The following is an 18,255-nucleotide window of genomic DNA, read 5'->3' as shown; positions in this document are numbered from 1 at the left end:
ACCCCATGTGATGAAGAAGCCAATGAGACGGAGACCAGTACGGAAGAAGATACGTCCCGTAAAATTAAGAGACTTTGTTTAATTTTAATTTTGTGTTTGTAAATTCTGTACATTTAATTAAGTTATTGTTAATTATATATTGGTTTAATGTAAGTGGCTATTGTTTGGGACGAACAATACTAAGGAAGGGGCAGTGTTACGACAGCGGGGGTCATGTAACGCTAGTAACACTTCATATTCTCGAAGGTTCGTGAATGCTCGAGCGTTTACTAGATTTTGGTATTCTTGTACATATAAGACGGTCAAGACGTGACGGCAACAATGGGTAATCGAACCGCGGACAAAGAGAGACGTATTGTTGAACGAGCACGTGAGACGTTCGTTGTGAATTATAGCGTTTGTTATAGCGCGACTATGGAAATTAAGTGTATTGCAAAGTTGTATTCAGAAAGAATAAACCTGTTTTATTTCAGAAAGGACTCGTGTCGCTAAAGTTTCATCGGAAAGGAATTATACAGGAAGTTAACTAATGACCAGAGATGTAACAATATCGTAGTAATTGTGTTTTTCCAAATATTGAAATAATTTGATTTAAACATGATCACTTATCAATAAAAAAAGTACCAAAAAATCTGTATTGATTTTTGAATGTGAGACTTTCATTTGAGGTTTAAGTGCTCTAACTACTGAAACAATTTGAGCATTACAGAGCATAATTCTTAATGTTCAAAATAAAATGCACTTAAGTCAGAAGAATTTTTGTTTTCATTTTATTTGAGCTAAAGCAAGGTGTATTTGTAGCACTTTAAATTTTCTTATGGTAATATAATTTCCTACTGCACCAGTTCCTATTAAAAATGTAATATTTAATGCAGGTAATTCAGTGATTTTCTGTAAGCACCATCTACCAGCCTAAATGAATTAATTTTTGAATGTTTATTTGTAAATGTAAGATTAATCGTAGCAGTGCATTTACCAAATTTGTAAAATTATTGTCTATATCAAGAACATAAATGCAGGTTGTTGTTATGTGCACCAAGAATAATTTCTTTTTTTTTTTTTTGCAAAACATTGTATTGGTCTTGGCATGGGGAGAAAAAAAAATTCTGACTTAATTATTGTGAATGTCATGTGTATACTGTATCCCATAGGGAAATAAAGGGTGGAAACTGCTCCCCACACAATCCTGCTTATGCTGTTTGTTGATGATCTTAATCATATAGTAGTTTGAACGTGACAGTGATTATTGCTGATAGCATCTGTTTGACTCAGATCAAAAAAACACTTATAGCCTCCAAACATAAAGGGAAGACAGTATTGATTTATTTTTCCCATTTCAAACATGCTATAAAGGTTTATATAAAAAAATCTGTGTCCTTAAATTTATAAGATTGTTGGTTAAGATATTTCTTTGAAATATTAAAATAAAAACTTTTGCTCCAGTGATGGACTATTTTGACATTTCTGCAAGGTATAATTTTAAGTGAAATTCAACATTACATTACATCCAAAGAAGGAGGAGTCATTGAGTGCTTTAAGTTCTGATTCTAAACTATAACTTATAGTACTTATCAGTGTTCTTAATTTCTGAATTAGTGCAATAATTTTGCAGAAAAATTAAGCATTTAAAATTAAAAAAAATTGAAAAATTCCATGTATTGGAAGCCAACATATTTTCATATCAAAGATAAGTTAAAATTTGAGAGTAATGTTATGAGTTTGAAAATTAATATTTACTATTAAGCTTATGTATTTGTAGTTGCTTTTATCAGAATGGAAAATACTTTTGTAAAGATTTGTTGAAATTAATATTTTCTTATTTGAGCTTTTTCATTACAATGATGTTGTGAACTAAATTTTTAAATATTTAGATTTTTGTATTGTTGGTTACAGAGAGTTCTAGGATCATTATCATGTATGGTTATGTGGACTTTTGAAAGTTTGGGGAAGTTGTAGCTGGAACCACAACAATATATAGGCACATTATTAATACTGCTTGAGAGTCTGTTTAGTGAGAAAGTAATGCTCCCTAAAAATTTAGGTCTATTGGACATAATTGTGTCCTGATCAAAACCCTATTTCATTAGACATGGAATCCATTAAATGTCATTTAAAGTGTAACCTTTCAGTGTTAGGGAGTGTTTCTTTGTTTAATTTTTCTAGCAGTAAAAACAGTAAAATCCAGATAAATGATTCACAGTAAATTAATAAAATAAATCCAATTGAATTAATAAGTACAAGGTAATCTGAAATAAAAGAAAAGAAAACAAATTTCATTACTATAGGTACAAAACTATTGGTTAAAACAAAAAGAATGAGAAAAAAAGAAAATGTAGGGTATGAAATTAAAATTTAGACCACAGTAAATGACCATAACAAAACAGTAACATATATTCAGAAGGAAATCTTAAATTAAATTAATATTTTTGTTCAACTCTGTTAGGGAAAGAGTTTCTAGGATATAAATAAGGCACTGTTCCTCATGTTCATGTGAGGAATGTTTAACTGAAGCAAACCATAAGACATGTTTGAGATGTGAAAGATTGTGTTTATCATTGTAAAAATGTCAGAAAATTGGCTCATCAATATTGCTATCTGACATATAAAGCTAAGTTTGTTCGCACCTTTCAGCCCCTATATTAGTAGGCCTATAAAGGTATGGAATCAGCATACTCAGGTGTAATAGATGACTGTGATGTCACATTTTTAGTGTCAATGAAAGTGCAGTAATCTAATATTTTCCACAGAAGAAGGACCAGATTTTTGGTCTGATTTAAGTGGAAATGACATCAGAAAAATGTATGTATGTTTTAAAGAGAGATGTGCTGTCATTGTGGTGTCAGAATAAAAATTCCATCATATGCTGTTGTGACAAACAAGACAAACTATTTTATAGAATAGACAAGTTGAACCCACGATATTCTTCCAAAATAAATTGGTTTTTATTCACTTTATTTCGGGAGGGAAGAAGGGAGTTAAGTGTGATAAACATTTCTGATTCTTATTATATAACTCACAGTAAAATATTGAGAAAAAAAAACAAAGCAATTCTGATTGCCGATCACAAACAGCAAAACGTTTGCAAGAAAAGTGACAGAGTGAAACTGCAAAAGAAAGGGAAACAAGCCTTGACAGCCAATGAAAAAGACAAGCTGCTCAATGTCAAGTTGAGATTGAGCAAGAGCGTCAATTTTGCAGAGACAGTGACAGCATCTGCCCCGTTCACAAGAAACATCAAGAACATGAAGCCTTTGTTTCATTCATTTTTAAAATATCTAAACATCAGCCCTCTGTTCAGGTAATACCCAGGCAATGCTGGCTAGGTAATATGTATTTTGTGTTCACAAGATCTCTTACTAACTTTGCAGCCTGTCTCACTAACTTATAAAAGCTGCAAAGACCACAAATTACGTAGTAAATGACAGACTTTGATAAACATGTGATAGAATTTTTCACCTCAAAGCATTTTCCATCTGCTGCTGTTTATTTGCAGAAGTTATATTTTTCAGGGTTAAATTCATGACTGAAGCTAAAGCAGATATATGTTTAGAATTTTTAACAGTGAATGTTAGTAACAATTTTAAAGAAAGGAAGTCTATAAGTTTTGAGTGTTTGATAATGAAGCAATGTCATTTTTATTACCTTCTAGGTCAGACAGACTGCACCATTCTGAGAAATTGTGGCAAATATTAATTCTCACAATTTTCAACACAAAAATCTTTTTCAAAAAGTTTAGATTATGATCATATTTGTTACTTTTTTTAGTTTGGTTATTTTTATTCTGTAATACTAGATATTTCAAAGTAGCATACAAAATTCCAGGAGAAACTTTCTTAATCCCTCAAAATTGCTGACATAGGTAAACTTGGATAAAAATACTGAATAAAAGGGAAAAAGATTAGTGGAGCAAGAAAGAGCTCTTCTGATACAGTCTTATCTCCTTTCACACAAGCTATCACGATCTTCTTTCTGCCCTCTAAGCATTGCAAAAAAAATTTCATGCTCAGCACACCAGTCTATATACCCCATCAATTTTACACCTTTTTTGAACATGTACATATCATGTGACTATTCTCCACCAATAGTATTGCACCACCTATATTGCCACAGCTTGCTTTCTCTGCTATTCCCACTCAATCCTCACTTTCTCGATTGGCACATTTAACTTTGACGTGTTTTTTTTGCATGTGCCTACCTAGTACTTATTTGCCATTTCAAATTTATTTTTCAACAATTTTCTTTTACTGTGTTTACATTTAATTGTTTCAATGATTTTTGTTTTGCATTTGTTTCTTGTTATTGAATTATACAAAAACTTCATATGAATTCATAATTCAATGTATCGACTGTGGTAGTTCCTGTTACGGTCAACAATGCTACTGATATGACTTCCCATGAATCGTGTTCAGCTTTATCTGCAGAGGAGGTACAGGTCTTAATTTGCAGGGAGCTTGATTCATATGTTCGTCAGTGATTACTTCTCCTTTTCAACCTGACAATGTTGCTGAGAAAGAATACAATCAAGGAGAAGACAATTTGGATTATCTTTTTCTGGCTCCTTCTTATTTGGTCTGTCACACTCTACACCTCTACGAGAGACTTCACCTTCCACACCCTTTTTTACAGCTGGTTACTCAGATCAGTAGTTTATGGATGCATCTTTAGAGGGTTGGGGTGCTTGCCTCAACACTCAGAAGATTTTTGGTCTCTAGTTGGCCAGTGAGTTTTCTCTCCATATCAACATTCTCAAACTTAAGGCAGTTCATTGAGCTTTGTTCCACTTCCTTCCTTTCCTGTGGGGAGAGGGCGATTACATTACATTTTGACAACTCTACAGGGGTTACTTATATAACCAACCAAGGGGCTACCAAATCCAGCTCTCTGTGCTTTCAGACCCTGGATCTCCTTATCTGGGTCCACAGTCACCACATGGTTGTCTTATCTTGCCATGTTCATGGCACCTTGAATCTGGCTGTCGATCATTTATCTTGACCCAAAAAATTTCTCCCACGTAGTGGTCTCTCGACTCACAGGTTTTTCGGTGGGTGTGTTCTCAGCTTAAAACATCTATATCGATGCTTTCACCACCAACTAGAACACCAAACTTCCTTCCTTTTGGTCTCCCATTCTATACATGCTAGTTCTAGGAGTGGACACATTCAGTCAAGATTGGAGGGCTCATCACATCTATGCTTACCTTCCTATTCAACTTTTCTATGGAATTCTGTTTCTAATCCAAACCACTCTGTGTCTAGTCCTACTTGTGGCTCCATATTGGCTGGTGCAACCAGAGTTCCCTCTTCTTCGACCTTCACTTGTACAACCTCCCTTACCTCTGTCTTGGTCTCTAGTCCATCAGCATTGTTCATACAGATGTCACCACACTCCATCTGCATGCATTGACTCCACTTGTTGCATCTTTTCTTTCCCAGTCTATTAGACCTTCTTCCATGTCCATTTACCAAAGGTAATGATCTACCTTCCACCTTTGGTCTATTTGATGTGGCTTCAGTCCTTCCCACCCTTCTGTTCCTCATTTTTCTCAATTCTTCACCTGGTTGTTTGACAAAGACATGTCTGCTTTGACCATGTCTAGCTGTTTGGCGGCCTTATCAAACACCTTCCATTTCTCAAAGATTTGTAAGGTTTTGGCTTCTCCTGTCATTTCCCTCCTTTTTTTGCTCCTTTTGAGTCATGTGTCCTCCATGTTCCTTTGATTTGCCTGATTGGGATCTTAATGTGGTCTTTTATGCCTTTTTTTCTTTGAACCTTTGTGTATGTGTTCCATGTACCATCTAATCATCTGCCTCATAATACCAGCAACAGGACGTATGTACACTGTTTCTGTGGTTGGGCAAATGTTCTATTTCCTCCTCCATTTCTGGATGCAAGATGTCTCTTTCCTGTATTTACGGTTGAGTGATTTTTTTTATGATTTCTGCTCGTAATACCGTTGAATGATACTACCCTTTTTTTAAGGTTGAGTTGAGGCAACGTCAGGACCCTGTAATGCTGGATTTGGTTTGTTGTGCTTCTTGCTCCAATGGTGGTTTTTGGAGTTTGTCCAGTTTTGACTGAAAGCTAACTTCCCCTTCATAATTCCAGTTGCTTTTTGTATGACACTGTTTACTTACAGTTTGAGTTGATGTAACATGGTCCACATGCCCTAGCCACTGTGTTTATGTTACAATATATTTGTTTTTATCTTTTTTGTTCCTCAACCTCCTAATGCCAAGGATGAGTCATGGAAGCTTGTCTGTCGGTTCAGGTTATGTATGTAGATAGCTATTTCAGTTTACAATGTATTACACTTCTCGGAACAAATTGAACTTGTGCACAGCATTCATTTCCTACTTCAAGGATGAAAAGCAGACCTATTCTGGAAGTAGTGTGGTACCACACAAGTGGGCTTCATTTCCATCTCAGAGCACACCTGCTCATTCTAGGCAGTTGCTTTCCCCTTGGTTTTTAGTGTTGTATGCCTTAACTGGCCCATCCATCTTTGCAATGTGGAATTCTAGCTTTGTGTGAGATGAGGTAAGACCATATTGTAAGTTAACATTTTTCTTACAGTGAAAATGTATTTCCAATAGATACTTACCTCTACGAAAATGAGGATTGAGAAGGAATAGTAAAGGGAACTAGCTGCGCCAATGTAGGTGGTGCAATACTATTGGTGGAGAGTAGTGACATGATATGTACATGTTCAAAAATGGTGTGAAATTGATGGCATATATAGACTAGTGCACTGAGTTCGAAAATTTTTAGTAATGCTTAGAGGGCAGAAAGAAAAATTGAGATAGCTTTTTTGTGAGGGAGGTATGTACCTGTCAGAAATACATTTTCATGTAAGAAAAATGTTAACTTTAAAACTGTTTTGTTTTTAGTATTATTTAAAATCTTTATTGGGATTATATTTTTTCATGTTCAAGAGCAATGCTTATTTAGTTGTGTAAAATGTTTTATTTTTTTATTTTTCAGGGTTTATGGGTGTATTTTTAAAGGTTGTAGAGCCAAACCTTCGCTCGGCACATGGGACAATGATGTGTTATTGGCACGGTACTGGAATGTATGCCATGAACTTGCTCATAGTCACTGCCATCTCATGGAAGTGAGTTTGCTTAATTATGTGCATTGTTAGTTATAATTTTATAAGGAGCTATGTACTAGTTATCTGCAAGTTCAAGAATTCATTAATTTTGTACATTCAAGATCAAAGCTTGCATCTCATTTCATTATTATTGCATTTTTTAATTGATTTTGTGCTCACCATGCTCACAGCTAATACCAAAAGTAAATAGGAAGAAAATGAAATAGTTAAAACAATTTTTAGAGGTCAGTTAATTTGGTGTCATAAAATAGTGTTATTTTCAGCACTGAACAAATACTCTATAGGTGTGAGTTGGATTGTTTTTATTATTATATTATTCAACTGTAGTACTGTATGAATACGATATAGAAAAGTCATAATTTGGAGATCCTGTTTTCTTGTGTATAGTTTGGAAGCTTTATTAGAGAGAAGATAATTTTATACCATAATCATTTTCTTCTTTTAAATTGTAGTAATGCCTTTATTGAAGTTGGATTGTTTTGGTGTGGTTCCATAGCCAATAGTATGGTGGTGCTGTTACTAGCAGCTTTATCAGGTAAGTTGTTTTGTAGCTTTTTGATTATGATCTATGTGTTTCAAGCAAATGCTTTTTTTCAAGCCAGAAACAAGCATGTTGGTTATTAATTGACAAGCTTGTTTCTGGCTTGAAAAAGAGCATTTGCATGCAATGCTGTCAAGAAAATAAAATGCAAACATAGTTTGTTTGTTTTTAAGATGATTTATCTTCATAAGTCTAATTTCTTTATTTTATTACCTTTGCATTTTTCTACTTATTTATCAAACTCTAAACCTGCATTTATGACAATAATTACATTTGAAACACCCCTTAAATGTACTGTTTTTATTTGCTGTTTTAAGTTTTAAGCAACCCATTACAAGATACACAGTGACCTATTGGAAAAGATTTACCTATCAATTATCATATTGTGGTTTTTCCCCATAAATGTTGGGCTTGCATTCAGCTAGCAACTGGTGTGAATGTTCATAATGTTTCCTGGATTATCAAATGGTAAAGAAATGTTAGTATTCCTTGTTGGTCATAGCTTAAACACTAGAACCCTCTGGCTTTTTTGCCAGTTAGCCTCTACTAACTTTGAGCTCCACTATAACAATGTTTGTATATCTTTTATTGGAGAAAGCATGTTATAATTGAAGGCAGCTTACAGATTGAAATGTCACCCACTCCTGTATCTCGTGTAGATGCAGCCTATAAAAATCTCAAATGTAGTGAAGTCTAGTCTGTCTGAAGTCACTCTAAAACAAGACCTCAAGAACTATTAGTTACCAGAACTCATGAAGACAGAACTATTACAACCACCAGTGGTCCAAATTTAACAAGACACAAATGTCTTCAAGTCATCCCTAAGTGTCATAAACTTAAAACTCTGGACTTTCATCATATTACAGAAAATATAAAAATCCTGCAAAACAATTTTCAAAAGCTTTTAACTACAACAATTCTACCATGAGACAAAAAACAAAATATACAGTCCAACATACAACTAAAAACACAGCATTCAGATCTATTGATTTTAAACTGATCTCTGAAAAAGTCACATCATATTAAGAAACTCGACAAATTCATAAAAAAAAGATAATTGCTTGCACTAATTTAAGTTCCAAAATTCTAATGTAAGAAAGAAAAAATTCTTTCTCTTGGATAGCGTGCAAATGATATTTGAAATTTTATTTTTACAAAATTTCTGTATTCAGGTACTTGTATTTTAGAAGTGTATTTGTTAAATGATTTTGGAAATCAAAAAGTTATGCTTTTTCAGTCTTCTAATAGAGTATTTTTTTTTAGTATAAATGAAAAAAGTATTCTCTACTTGTTGCAAACCCAGATTTTAGGTAGCTATTAAGTGTTACTTATATGTTGTTACAAAAATAATTAATGTAGGAAATACAAAAAAGGATGATAAATTTACTTCTCTTCAGATTTTTATAGGTATCTAAAATTATAGTTTTTACATATTATATTTTACATTTTATATATGTATATATATATGTTTGTGTGTGAAATAAGGTTTCTGCAAACTGTGAATGTTACTAAAAATACCACTAGGTTCTGGAAAGGTACAATGTTCATCCATAACATTTAATTGATAACTCCAGATAGATGTTATATGTTGGTATATAATCATGGCAGTGGCTTTGTTTTTAGTCAGTTTACAAACTTGGTTATTGCTAAGATCTGGGTAGCTGGTATGTGGATGTATTGATTTCATTAGCTTACTTAATATCTGTAAAACCTTCAGCTTAAGGCTGCCCATGTTAATTGTTTATGTGCAGGTAAACATGGATTGACTTGGGGAACTTTGCTCTACATATCCTTTGCTTTAATTTCTGCTCCAGAATTTTTGAAAATCTGGCAACAAAAAGAGATTCCAAAGGTACTTCTGTAACCACATTAGTATTTCATGTAATGTGTAATTTTGATAATAGATAGCTTTCTTTATCTTAAAGTTTTGCATGTTTTAAATCATACTTGTACATGGATTCTCATAGTGTATGTTCTATATTATTATTTAAATTAGTATGCATTTCTGTTATTAAACAGCTCACAGTGTATTTTCTTTACTTCCTAAGTTATTATAGTTATTAATAGGCTCTTATTCTGTTGTAATACTAAAAATACTTTATAAAGGAGTGATTTTTTGTCTTATAAATAATTCCTTTCTTATGTCAGTATTGTTTATCTCTCCTACTTCCAGGTGTACCTTGTGAAAAGTAACAGTACAACATATTCAATAATGAGAAATTATGAAAAAACTTATAATGTTATATTTTGTTGTTATTTAAAAAAAAAACTCGCACTTGAAACTTTCTCACTAAAATTACTATTTTTGAATTATTTTAGTTAATTTTGTACTTAATGATAAAAACTAAAACTTGTGTTACAGTTTTGAGTTATAATGTATTTTTTGTATTATAGTTTTTCATATGAAAGAATTTGTATATATATCTTCAATGAGCATTGGTGACTATTTAAATAGTGCTCAAATTAAGGATCATTGTATTTTGAATTTAATAATATTATTTATATTGTTACTTATATTTAGAAAGGTCGTTTACCTAATTGCTGATTATATTTTTTTCATATGATAAAATGTGTAATGAAATTTTCTCTGACACTGTTAATACAAAATTGGGTTTACAATAAAAACAGTTTGTTGTAATTACTACATGTAAATAAGTTAAAATATTGTTTGTAAATAAATAAAAAAATGCATGGAAAATAATAATTTGGAATAAAATGAACAAAATTAATACTTTTAAAAATTCTAAATTAACTTTCACAACTTAAGAAAATAATCGTAACTGAGATTAAAGAAATAACAAACATGATCTTTGTTACCACAACATTTTCAGCTTCCATAAATTTTTACCATGACTTTATGCTTTACCTGAATGTCTTTAATGAATATTTAAAAAATGTGTACATCTAATTAAATAATATGCTTAGGGAATTGGTAATAAACTTATAGGCAGATTATGAATGACTATTAGAAATAATGCACAGATAAATACTTTTTAATGTTGTGTGTATGTGTAACATCATGACAAATACATAACTCCCATTGAGTTGGTAAACCTGTTTGTTTAATAATAATATTTCTTAAGGAATCTTTCTCTGCTCTTTTTCACTATCTGAAATATCAAGTTTTCCAGAAAACAAAATACATGAATCACTTTATTTCACTAGATCTATTGTTGTTTTTAACGTGTAATTTAAACTTAACTTAAATAATTGTTCCCTGATAGGCTAGTTGTAAGTTTACAGACTTCCAAAACTAATATCTGTCTCTCAATTCTCGATGATGGACAGAGCTCAGATAGCCCATTGAGTAGCTTTGAGTCAAAAACAACATAAATATTTTGTTTTGAAGAATAAAATTACAATTTTTGATAGAAATGTTCTCCTTTTTAATAACTGGATATAAATTAATGTCGTTCAATAGTGTATGATAAAAAATCGTTTTAATCAATATCATCTTTTTTTTATATTATAATTTCTCTTAAAAGTAGTATTTGTTATAATCAATTATATTTGTCATAAGACAGTATTATTAGGCTTATTGTATTTTTAACACTACATTCTTTATTCAGTCCGTTAGAGTGTTTCTGAGAATCAAATAGTATATAATAGCATATGATGTACAATAATCCAGATATTTTCTTGTAAGCTTATTACCAAACAGTTGTATCTATGTTGTATGAATTAGTTGCTAACTTCAGTTTATGAAACTTTTTGTAATTTAATTTTTCTACACACACACAAGTTTGCTGTCTTATTTTTATTGTCTACTGCCACAACCATTATCATTGTTACACAATGTAGATATGTAAAAAAACAAGATTTCTCTCCTCTGTCTTTTATAAATAGTTTTGTATTAACTTTAATTTAAGTTAAAAGACACATATAACAGTTTCTGTGGTAACTAAACATATTTTTTATGCTAATTTTAGTTTAACTTACAATAGACAGGTTTACCCCCTTTGCCAGTGAGGAAAAGAAGTTTGGATTGTTTATGCATGTTATTTTTAACATTTGCAAGCTTCATGGCAGTTTTTAGAGGATTGGTAAGTAAACATTAATGTTTTCATACTTGTCTAAGTTGTCTTACAATGTAATTAAACTTAGAATATAGTTTCAAGCTTTGTTTTTCTTTAAGTTAATTTAAAAGTTATTTGATTCTTATGCTCTGTCTGTGAATTTGGTATGTTTACAGGTTTAAATTGCAAGCAACTATGAGAAATACATGGCAATGTTTACATGAATACTATTTCAAGTTAATTTGGTAGAAAATATTACAATTTATAGTTGTTAAGTAGAGCAGTTTTGAGTTAATGGTACCATAGATTCATCCTTTTTCATTTTACCACTACTATTTTTTATTTAAACCAAGAAATTTTTTCTCAAATAGTATATATGCACTATTTCTTATTTAAACCAAGAAATGTTTTTCTTAAATAGTATATGTACATGTAAACACACACATGTATTTCTATCACCGTTTTCACAGAGATAGGTATACAGAAAACATAAAGACATTAAAATTATGTAAATTTAATAAAGGAAATCTGGAGAAGTAAAAAAAATTAGGAGAACTAAAATTAAAAGTCCTAAGTTTTGCTTTTGAATTCTTATAACTCTAAATAAAATATTATGGAAAATATTTCTGCTTACATGATTTTCAGAAATGTGGTTTTTGTATTTTTTGTTAATGGTGCTTTCAGATTTCTCTAGGTAAATCACTTTCTGTGAAGTTGATACTGCATAATAAATGATTTTAAGGTATATCTGTGTGTATTGTTACTTTAAGTTGTAGTTAATAATTTGATGTTCTGTGTGCTTGATTCATTATTTAACAGTGTTGTTTCAGGCGGTTCTGGGAGCAGATTCACAAACGATTCAAGATTATGTAACATATATTGAGCCTTATTTAGCACTACAAGATCCAGCTCCATTTCCAAAGATTCAGGTAAGTTTGATTTGAAGCATAATGTGTAAAGCTATTTTTTTAAACTATTAAAATACTTATATCTTACAGTTATATGTGTATTACATATTTAAGTCAGTAATCCATTTTTGAGAGTATAACTTTGGAAGGAAAAGTATAAAAATGTATATTCTTTAAATATGAGCATAATTATGGTATGTATGAGCAATTAAATTATCATAGATTTGTGTAGAATACTGACATAATAAGAAGTTTCCCCCCCCTCCCCATGAAACTATTCACTCTAAAAAATATTTGTGCACATTTTTCAATTTAAATCAAGTTATTCTAATTTATGTACTTGAGTCTAGTGATAAGTGTTCTATTGTTTTAAGAAACAATAGTATATTTACAATACAATATCATTAAAGATGTGTTTTCTTTGGGGGAAGTGGCTCAGCTATTAAAGAGATTGTTTAATTATGCAAATAATTTAAATACATTTGTAACTTGTACTAGGTTAAGTATAGAACATTTGATAATGGTGTTATCTCTGTTAGGTTCTACTTAATAAGGATACTTGCACTGCGAAGTTGACCATTAACAAAGTGGTTATAAAAACTAGGTAAAGCTGCTTGAAATGGATTTGCTCCCATGCATAAAATATTTCCAATATTATTGCCATCTACTATGTATGGAATAAGTAGGGTAAAGTATTTCTCCAGGAAAGCTATAATTATGAACAGAAAGGTTTATGATGAGTAAATGATTTATAATATATATTGGTTCTTTACTTTGTTATAGATGCTGGTGTACCTTTTCTACTTTCTTCCATTATACATTGTTACAGCATATGGATTGGTGTATGAAGGATGTTACTGGGTTCCTGATATAACTGTCATCCATGCTGGTGCAGCTGTTCAGGTTAGTCCTTGCTCTTAGGCAGTTACTGAAGTGCTTTATGTACATAAATTGGTATATATACAAAATGTTGATAAAAATGGCCATAACTCTGGAATCATAAACCTACATAATTTATTTCTGCTATAGATTTCATTAATGGTAACATGTATACATGTTCACACACTTAGCTGTTTTTATAATTGAGCAGTCGAAAATGTATTCTCTCTCTTTCTTGTCAGTGGTGGACATGCATGTTATAGGCACCATAGCAAAAACAAATATTTGACCTCATTTATTGCTCTTTATTGTCATTCAACTTCTGACAGTCATTTAATTTAGAATTATGGCTGTGGTTTGAGCAATATGTAGTTACCATATTCACTAAATCACGTATGCAAACGTGTTAGATATATACAACTGTTTTAATTTAACTGTAGCATGAATATAAAATTTAATTATTTTTAGAAGTAATAGTTTATCGCAGGTTTGTTTACGTAACTGTGTACAAATCATGCATTGTGTAGTTTCGATGTTTTGATTTGGCACTTGTATTATTTCATCATGTTACAAGAACTTTCTAAGTTTTCTCATTGTCTTGATCGAGTGTTAGTACATCTTAATCTCTCATAGTGTGTGGAAAATTCTAGGCCTCAGTTGGGCTATTTATAAATATGTGTCCAAAATCTAGTTGAAGTAAGTTAGACAAAGTTAATGAAAGATATAGTCAAGTTTAGCCATAAAGAACATATGGTGGCTTTTTTTATCGCAGACTGTATTGTAACAACAAAGTAGAGAAGAATTTGTCTTGTCAATTGTGTTTTAAATTAACCGAATCAGCTTGTGAGGACTTTGACGAGAAGAGATGATTATTTAAAGCTCTGGATGCAACTGCGGTGATTAACTGTATAATGAACATTTGTATATGTATTTGACTTATTTTAATACATATTATTTTAAAACAAGTGGACTGTGTGCTGTTTGTTTATTGTTGAAATTTATTGCTAATAAGTTACAGACACCTACCGTAAAGAATCCGGCCCTCACACATACATACGTACATATAAAAAAAAACTGACTGCGTGTATGTGCAGGCTGTGTGATGAGTCAAGTGGACCCAGGAGTAAGGATAACAAGGGACTTTTTGGTCCATCTACACCATCCCACCATCTAAACTAAATTCTGAAATAAAAATAAAACACTCAATGCCAGCTGTTAACACTCAGATATTTATCAAGCCTTTCCTTAAATTTACTGATTCTACAACATAAAAAGACAACCCATTCCAAAGGCCAACCACCCTGTTAGAAAAATGAAACTGTCTTAGCTGAAGATGACTTCAACCTTGCCAAAATTTATACTTGTGTCTCCTAGTTATACAATACTTACCATTACGTACAAAAATGATGATGCATGAACACTATCAGTTTACTTAGCAATCTTAAAGACCTCAATCAGATTCCATCTAACTTTTTTTTTTTTTTATGAGAAAATCATTTCAGAGATATTAACCTGTCCTCATATGACCTTACTGTCTCAGGTATCATTCTAGTAGCCTTCCGGTGAATCCTTTCCAACAATTCAATGGTCCTTCTAAGGTAAGGATCCCAAGATTGAACACAATACTTCAAATGTGGTCTAACCAGTGACCCATACAATAAGATTAAAAAACTCTTTAAACTTGTATTCAGTATTTCTGCATATACAACCTAAGATCCTATTTACCATACCACTAGCAACAGTACACTGCTTGGATGGCTTAGAAGCTGATCAACTAGAACACCAAGATATTTTTCTTCTATAACACTATTAAAGTTATTCCTATCAAAACTATACTCATAATTCAGATTGTGATATTCCATAATGTTATCTTGCATTTATTTTTATTAAAAGCTATCTGCCATTTGTTTACCCAATTCACTAAATAATCCAAGTCTTTTTGTAAAGCAGCAGCATCTTCCTCATAGTCAGTAACACCCAAAACCTTAATATCATCAAATAACTTAAATAATCAATTGATCAATATTACTGATGTCAATCAAAAAGAGCAAATTTGTGATATTAATCCAATTTGACTGAACTCCATTAATAACAACCGTCTGCTTTCGTCCATTTAGCTAGTTTTCTGTCCAATAATGAATGTTACCCTACACACCTATCGAGGTAATATTATAACAATTCTTTGTTGTAAAACCGTGTCAAATGCTTTCTGAAAATTCACATACACTAAATCCACGCCCTCACCCTCATCTTCATAAACAGTAACCTCTTCAAAGATTGTCAAAAGACTAATAAGGAAGGGTTTTTCCTCTAGTAAAACCATTTTGACTATACAACAAAATTTTAAACTTTGCTAATTTACTTTACGAAGCATCTTTTTTTCATTTTCAAGAACGTTTCCCACCAATTATGTATGATTAATAGGCCTGTAATTAGTGGGACAGTTTTCATCACCTCCTCTGAAAAAAGGAATAGCATTATCCAACTTCCAATCATCTGACACTGGCCTGCTACTCAAAGAATTAGAAAAAAATATTAGCAAGTGGCTCACATATCTAATGCTTATCCTCCTCTAAAATCATTGGCTAAATATTATCTGACCTTGGAGCTTTATCATTCTTTAACCCAATGTTTACCTAACCAGTTCAGAATTAATGTGATTATAATGTTTCCATCTAACAGCTGTTCAGGATGAAGAATATGGCTCAAATCTTCATTAGTAAAAACTGAAGAAATGTAGAATTAAATAATCGAACCATCTCACAGTCATCAGATATACACCTTTCTGTATCATACGTTAAAGGCCCTACTCTCACTCTAATATTTTGCTCACCCTTAATGTATTTAAAGAAGTGCTTACTATTAATTTTTATAGCCAAAATTTTTTTGAGATACAATTTTTGGTTTATTTCCTGATTTCTGAATTGACCTATAATTGTTTAAATATCCCATCATAGCAGTCAGTTTAAATGTCTTTAATTTTGAGACAATAACTCACTTCTGCACACAGGTTAGTTTATATTTTCATTGTTGTAGTGAATTTAGAATACTTTTAACAAATTTTACTACCTGTTTTCTAGGCTCAGATCATACACATTGGTGCCTCACTTCATCCTCGAACACCATATGTGCAGCGGGTACCACCAAATGGTGTTTCTTTGTTTCTTTTCTGGGGAATCAATCTTTTGTTATTGGTTGGCCCTATCTTTATGGCCTGGAACTTCTGGAACAATTTTCACTTTGCTTCCAGAGAAGTTATCACAAGACGGGATTCTACCCAGAAGAAGGAGTAACTTTCTTGGATCAGAAGAAATGAACAATAATCACCCTCTTCCAATGACATAAAAGTACATTTTTGTGGGATTTTACGTACTTTGAGTATTAAACTTGTATTGGTAAGAATAAAGGGCTTAGGAAAGTATCAATGCCACATTTACATTATAAAGAATTTCCAGTGAATATTTTAAAGCTTTTTCTGAAATCTCGTAGTTTTGATTCCCAGATCCAATATTCTAGAAACAGCTGTAAAAACCAAACTCAGCTTTAAATGTTTTTCATTGCTTATGGCTAGTGATAAATGTTTACTTGCAAGAAATGTCCAGTAGCAGGACTCATAACAGCCAAATTAACAAAATATGCCTTCTTAAACTTTATTGTATTACAGTTTCTTTATATCTGTTAGAGCAATTGTTTAATAAAATAATTTTTTAAAGTGAATATTTCATATACCAGTAAACTGTGCAATATTTAACTATTGGTAAAATTTATTGGACATAGTTTATAGAAAATTGGGTTTACATTTGTGTGTACACATACATACACACACACACATATCTGTTTCTCAATGGGTATGTATTAACTTGAAATTTAATGTGATGTATGGTGTGAGCCTTTATTGTAGTGCTGAAACTTAACTGAGTAACCACTATGTTAAATTCTGGAAGTGGCTAGGTAGCCAGCAATGGCCTTTTAGCCTGTAGACTAAATAGCTATTACCAGCATTTTATCCACTTCCAAAATTTAAACCAGGTTATGTTTGTTAAATGTATGGTACATGTGTAACCTTGCATACATATTCAGATACCTAGCTTAATGTTGTGACATTATAATGTTGAACATGTAGTATTCTAAGAGCATTATATATTTATGAATTTGCGACAGTGAAGGAAATGTTTAGTTGATGTTACCTATAAAAAATATCTTTGTAGGTTACTTTGTTTTTTATGACAACACATGTTTAGTTAAATATAAAAGTTATTCTTTATTTAAATGATATATATAAAACTTGAATTATTTTGTAGAAATAAATCAGATGTGAAAATATTTTTGATTGTGTTTTCAGGAATTTAATCAGAGTTTTAAATTGTTAAACTATGAATTTCAAGAATAGATAGGATGATAATATATGGAGAGGTATTAACTTTATGTGAAAAATATTTTATTGAGTAGTTAGCGAAATGATATAAAATATACATTTTATTATATATGTGATTTCAATATATATATGTTTGCATTTTCATAATTGATTTTTCTAAGTTTGCATTAAAATTTCTTTCTCAGGAACTGCTTTTATCTTTAGTAATACTTCTCAATTCCATGGTTATGTCTTTCCTCTCTTCTAAAGAATTTGAATGTTAATGAAATGGAACAGGAATCTCAATGGTTCTTTTTTCTTAATGGAGATGTAACAAAATTATACACTAATCCTATGCTTTCTTTTAAAGATATCTATGAATATTTATTATTAATTATTTCATAACTGTGATAGTTTAATGAAGTAAATGATTTGTTCGTACACTT

The 18,255-nt window shown here is 31.4% G+C and overlaps 1 protein-coding gene across 3 annotated transcripts in view; it reads left to right on the top strand.

Moving 5' to 3' along the window:
• LOC106478609 (transmembrane 6 superfamily member 1-like) overlaps positions 1-16,755 on the top strand; it is a 21,831-nt gene extending 5,076 nt beyond the window's left edge. For all 3 annotated transcript variants that reach the window (XM_013939166.2, XM_022382226.1, XM_022382227.1), the window contains exons 3-9: positions 6,982-7,111; positions 7,564-7,646; positions 9,404-9,504; positions 11,597-11,695; positions 12,499-12,597; positions 13,360-13,479; positions 16,536-16,755. In XM_013939166.2, the coding sequence (XP_013794620.1) occupies positions 6,982-7,111; positions 7,564-7,646; positions 9,404-9,504; positions 11,597-11,695; positions 12,499-12,597; positions 13,360-13,479; positions 16,536-16,748 (845 nt within the window). In that variant the 3' untranslated portion in view covers positions 16,749-16,755. The remainder of the gene's footprint in view (positions 1-6,981; positions 7,112-7,563; positions 7,647-9,403; positions 9,505-11,596; positions 11,696-12,498; positions 12,598-13,359; positions 13,480-16,535) is intronic.
• Positions 16,756-18,255: the final 1,500 nt, after the last annotated feature.

The sequence above is a fragment of the Limulus polyphemus genome, unplaced genomic scaffold (assembly GCF_000517525.1).
Source record: "Limulus polyphemus unplaced genomic scaffold, Limulus_polyphemus-2.1.2 Scaffold232, whole genome shotgun sequence".
Classification (NCBI taxonomy): Eukaryota; Metazoa; Arthropoda; class Merostomata; order Xiphosura; family Limulidae; genus Limulus; species Limulus polyphemus.
The sequence above is the reverse complement of the archived record's forward strand: the minus strand, read 5'-3'. Positions and strand labels throughout refer to the sequence as shown.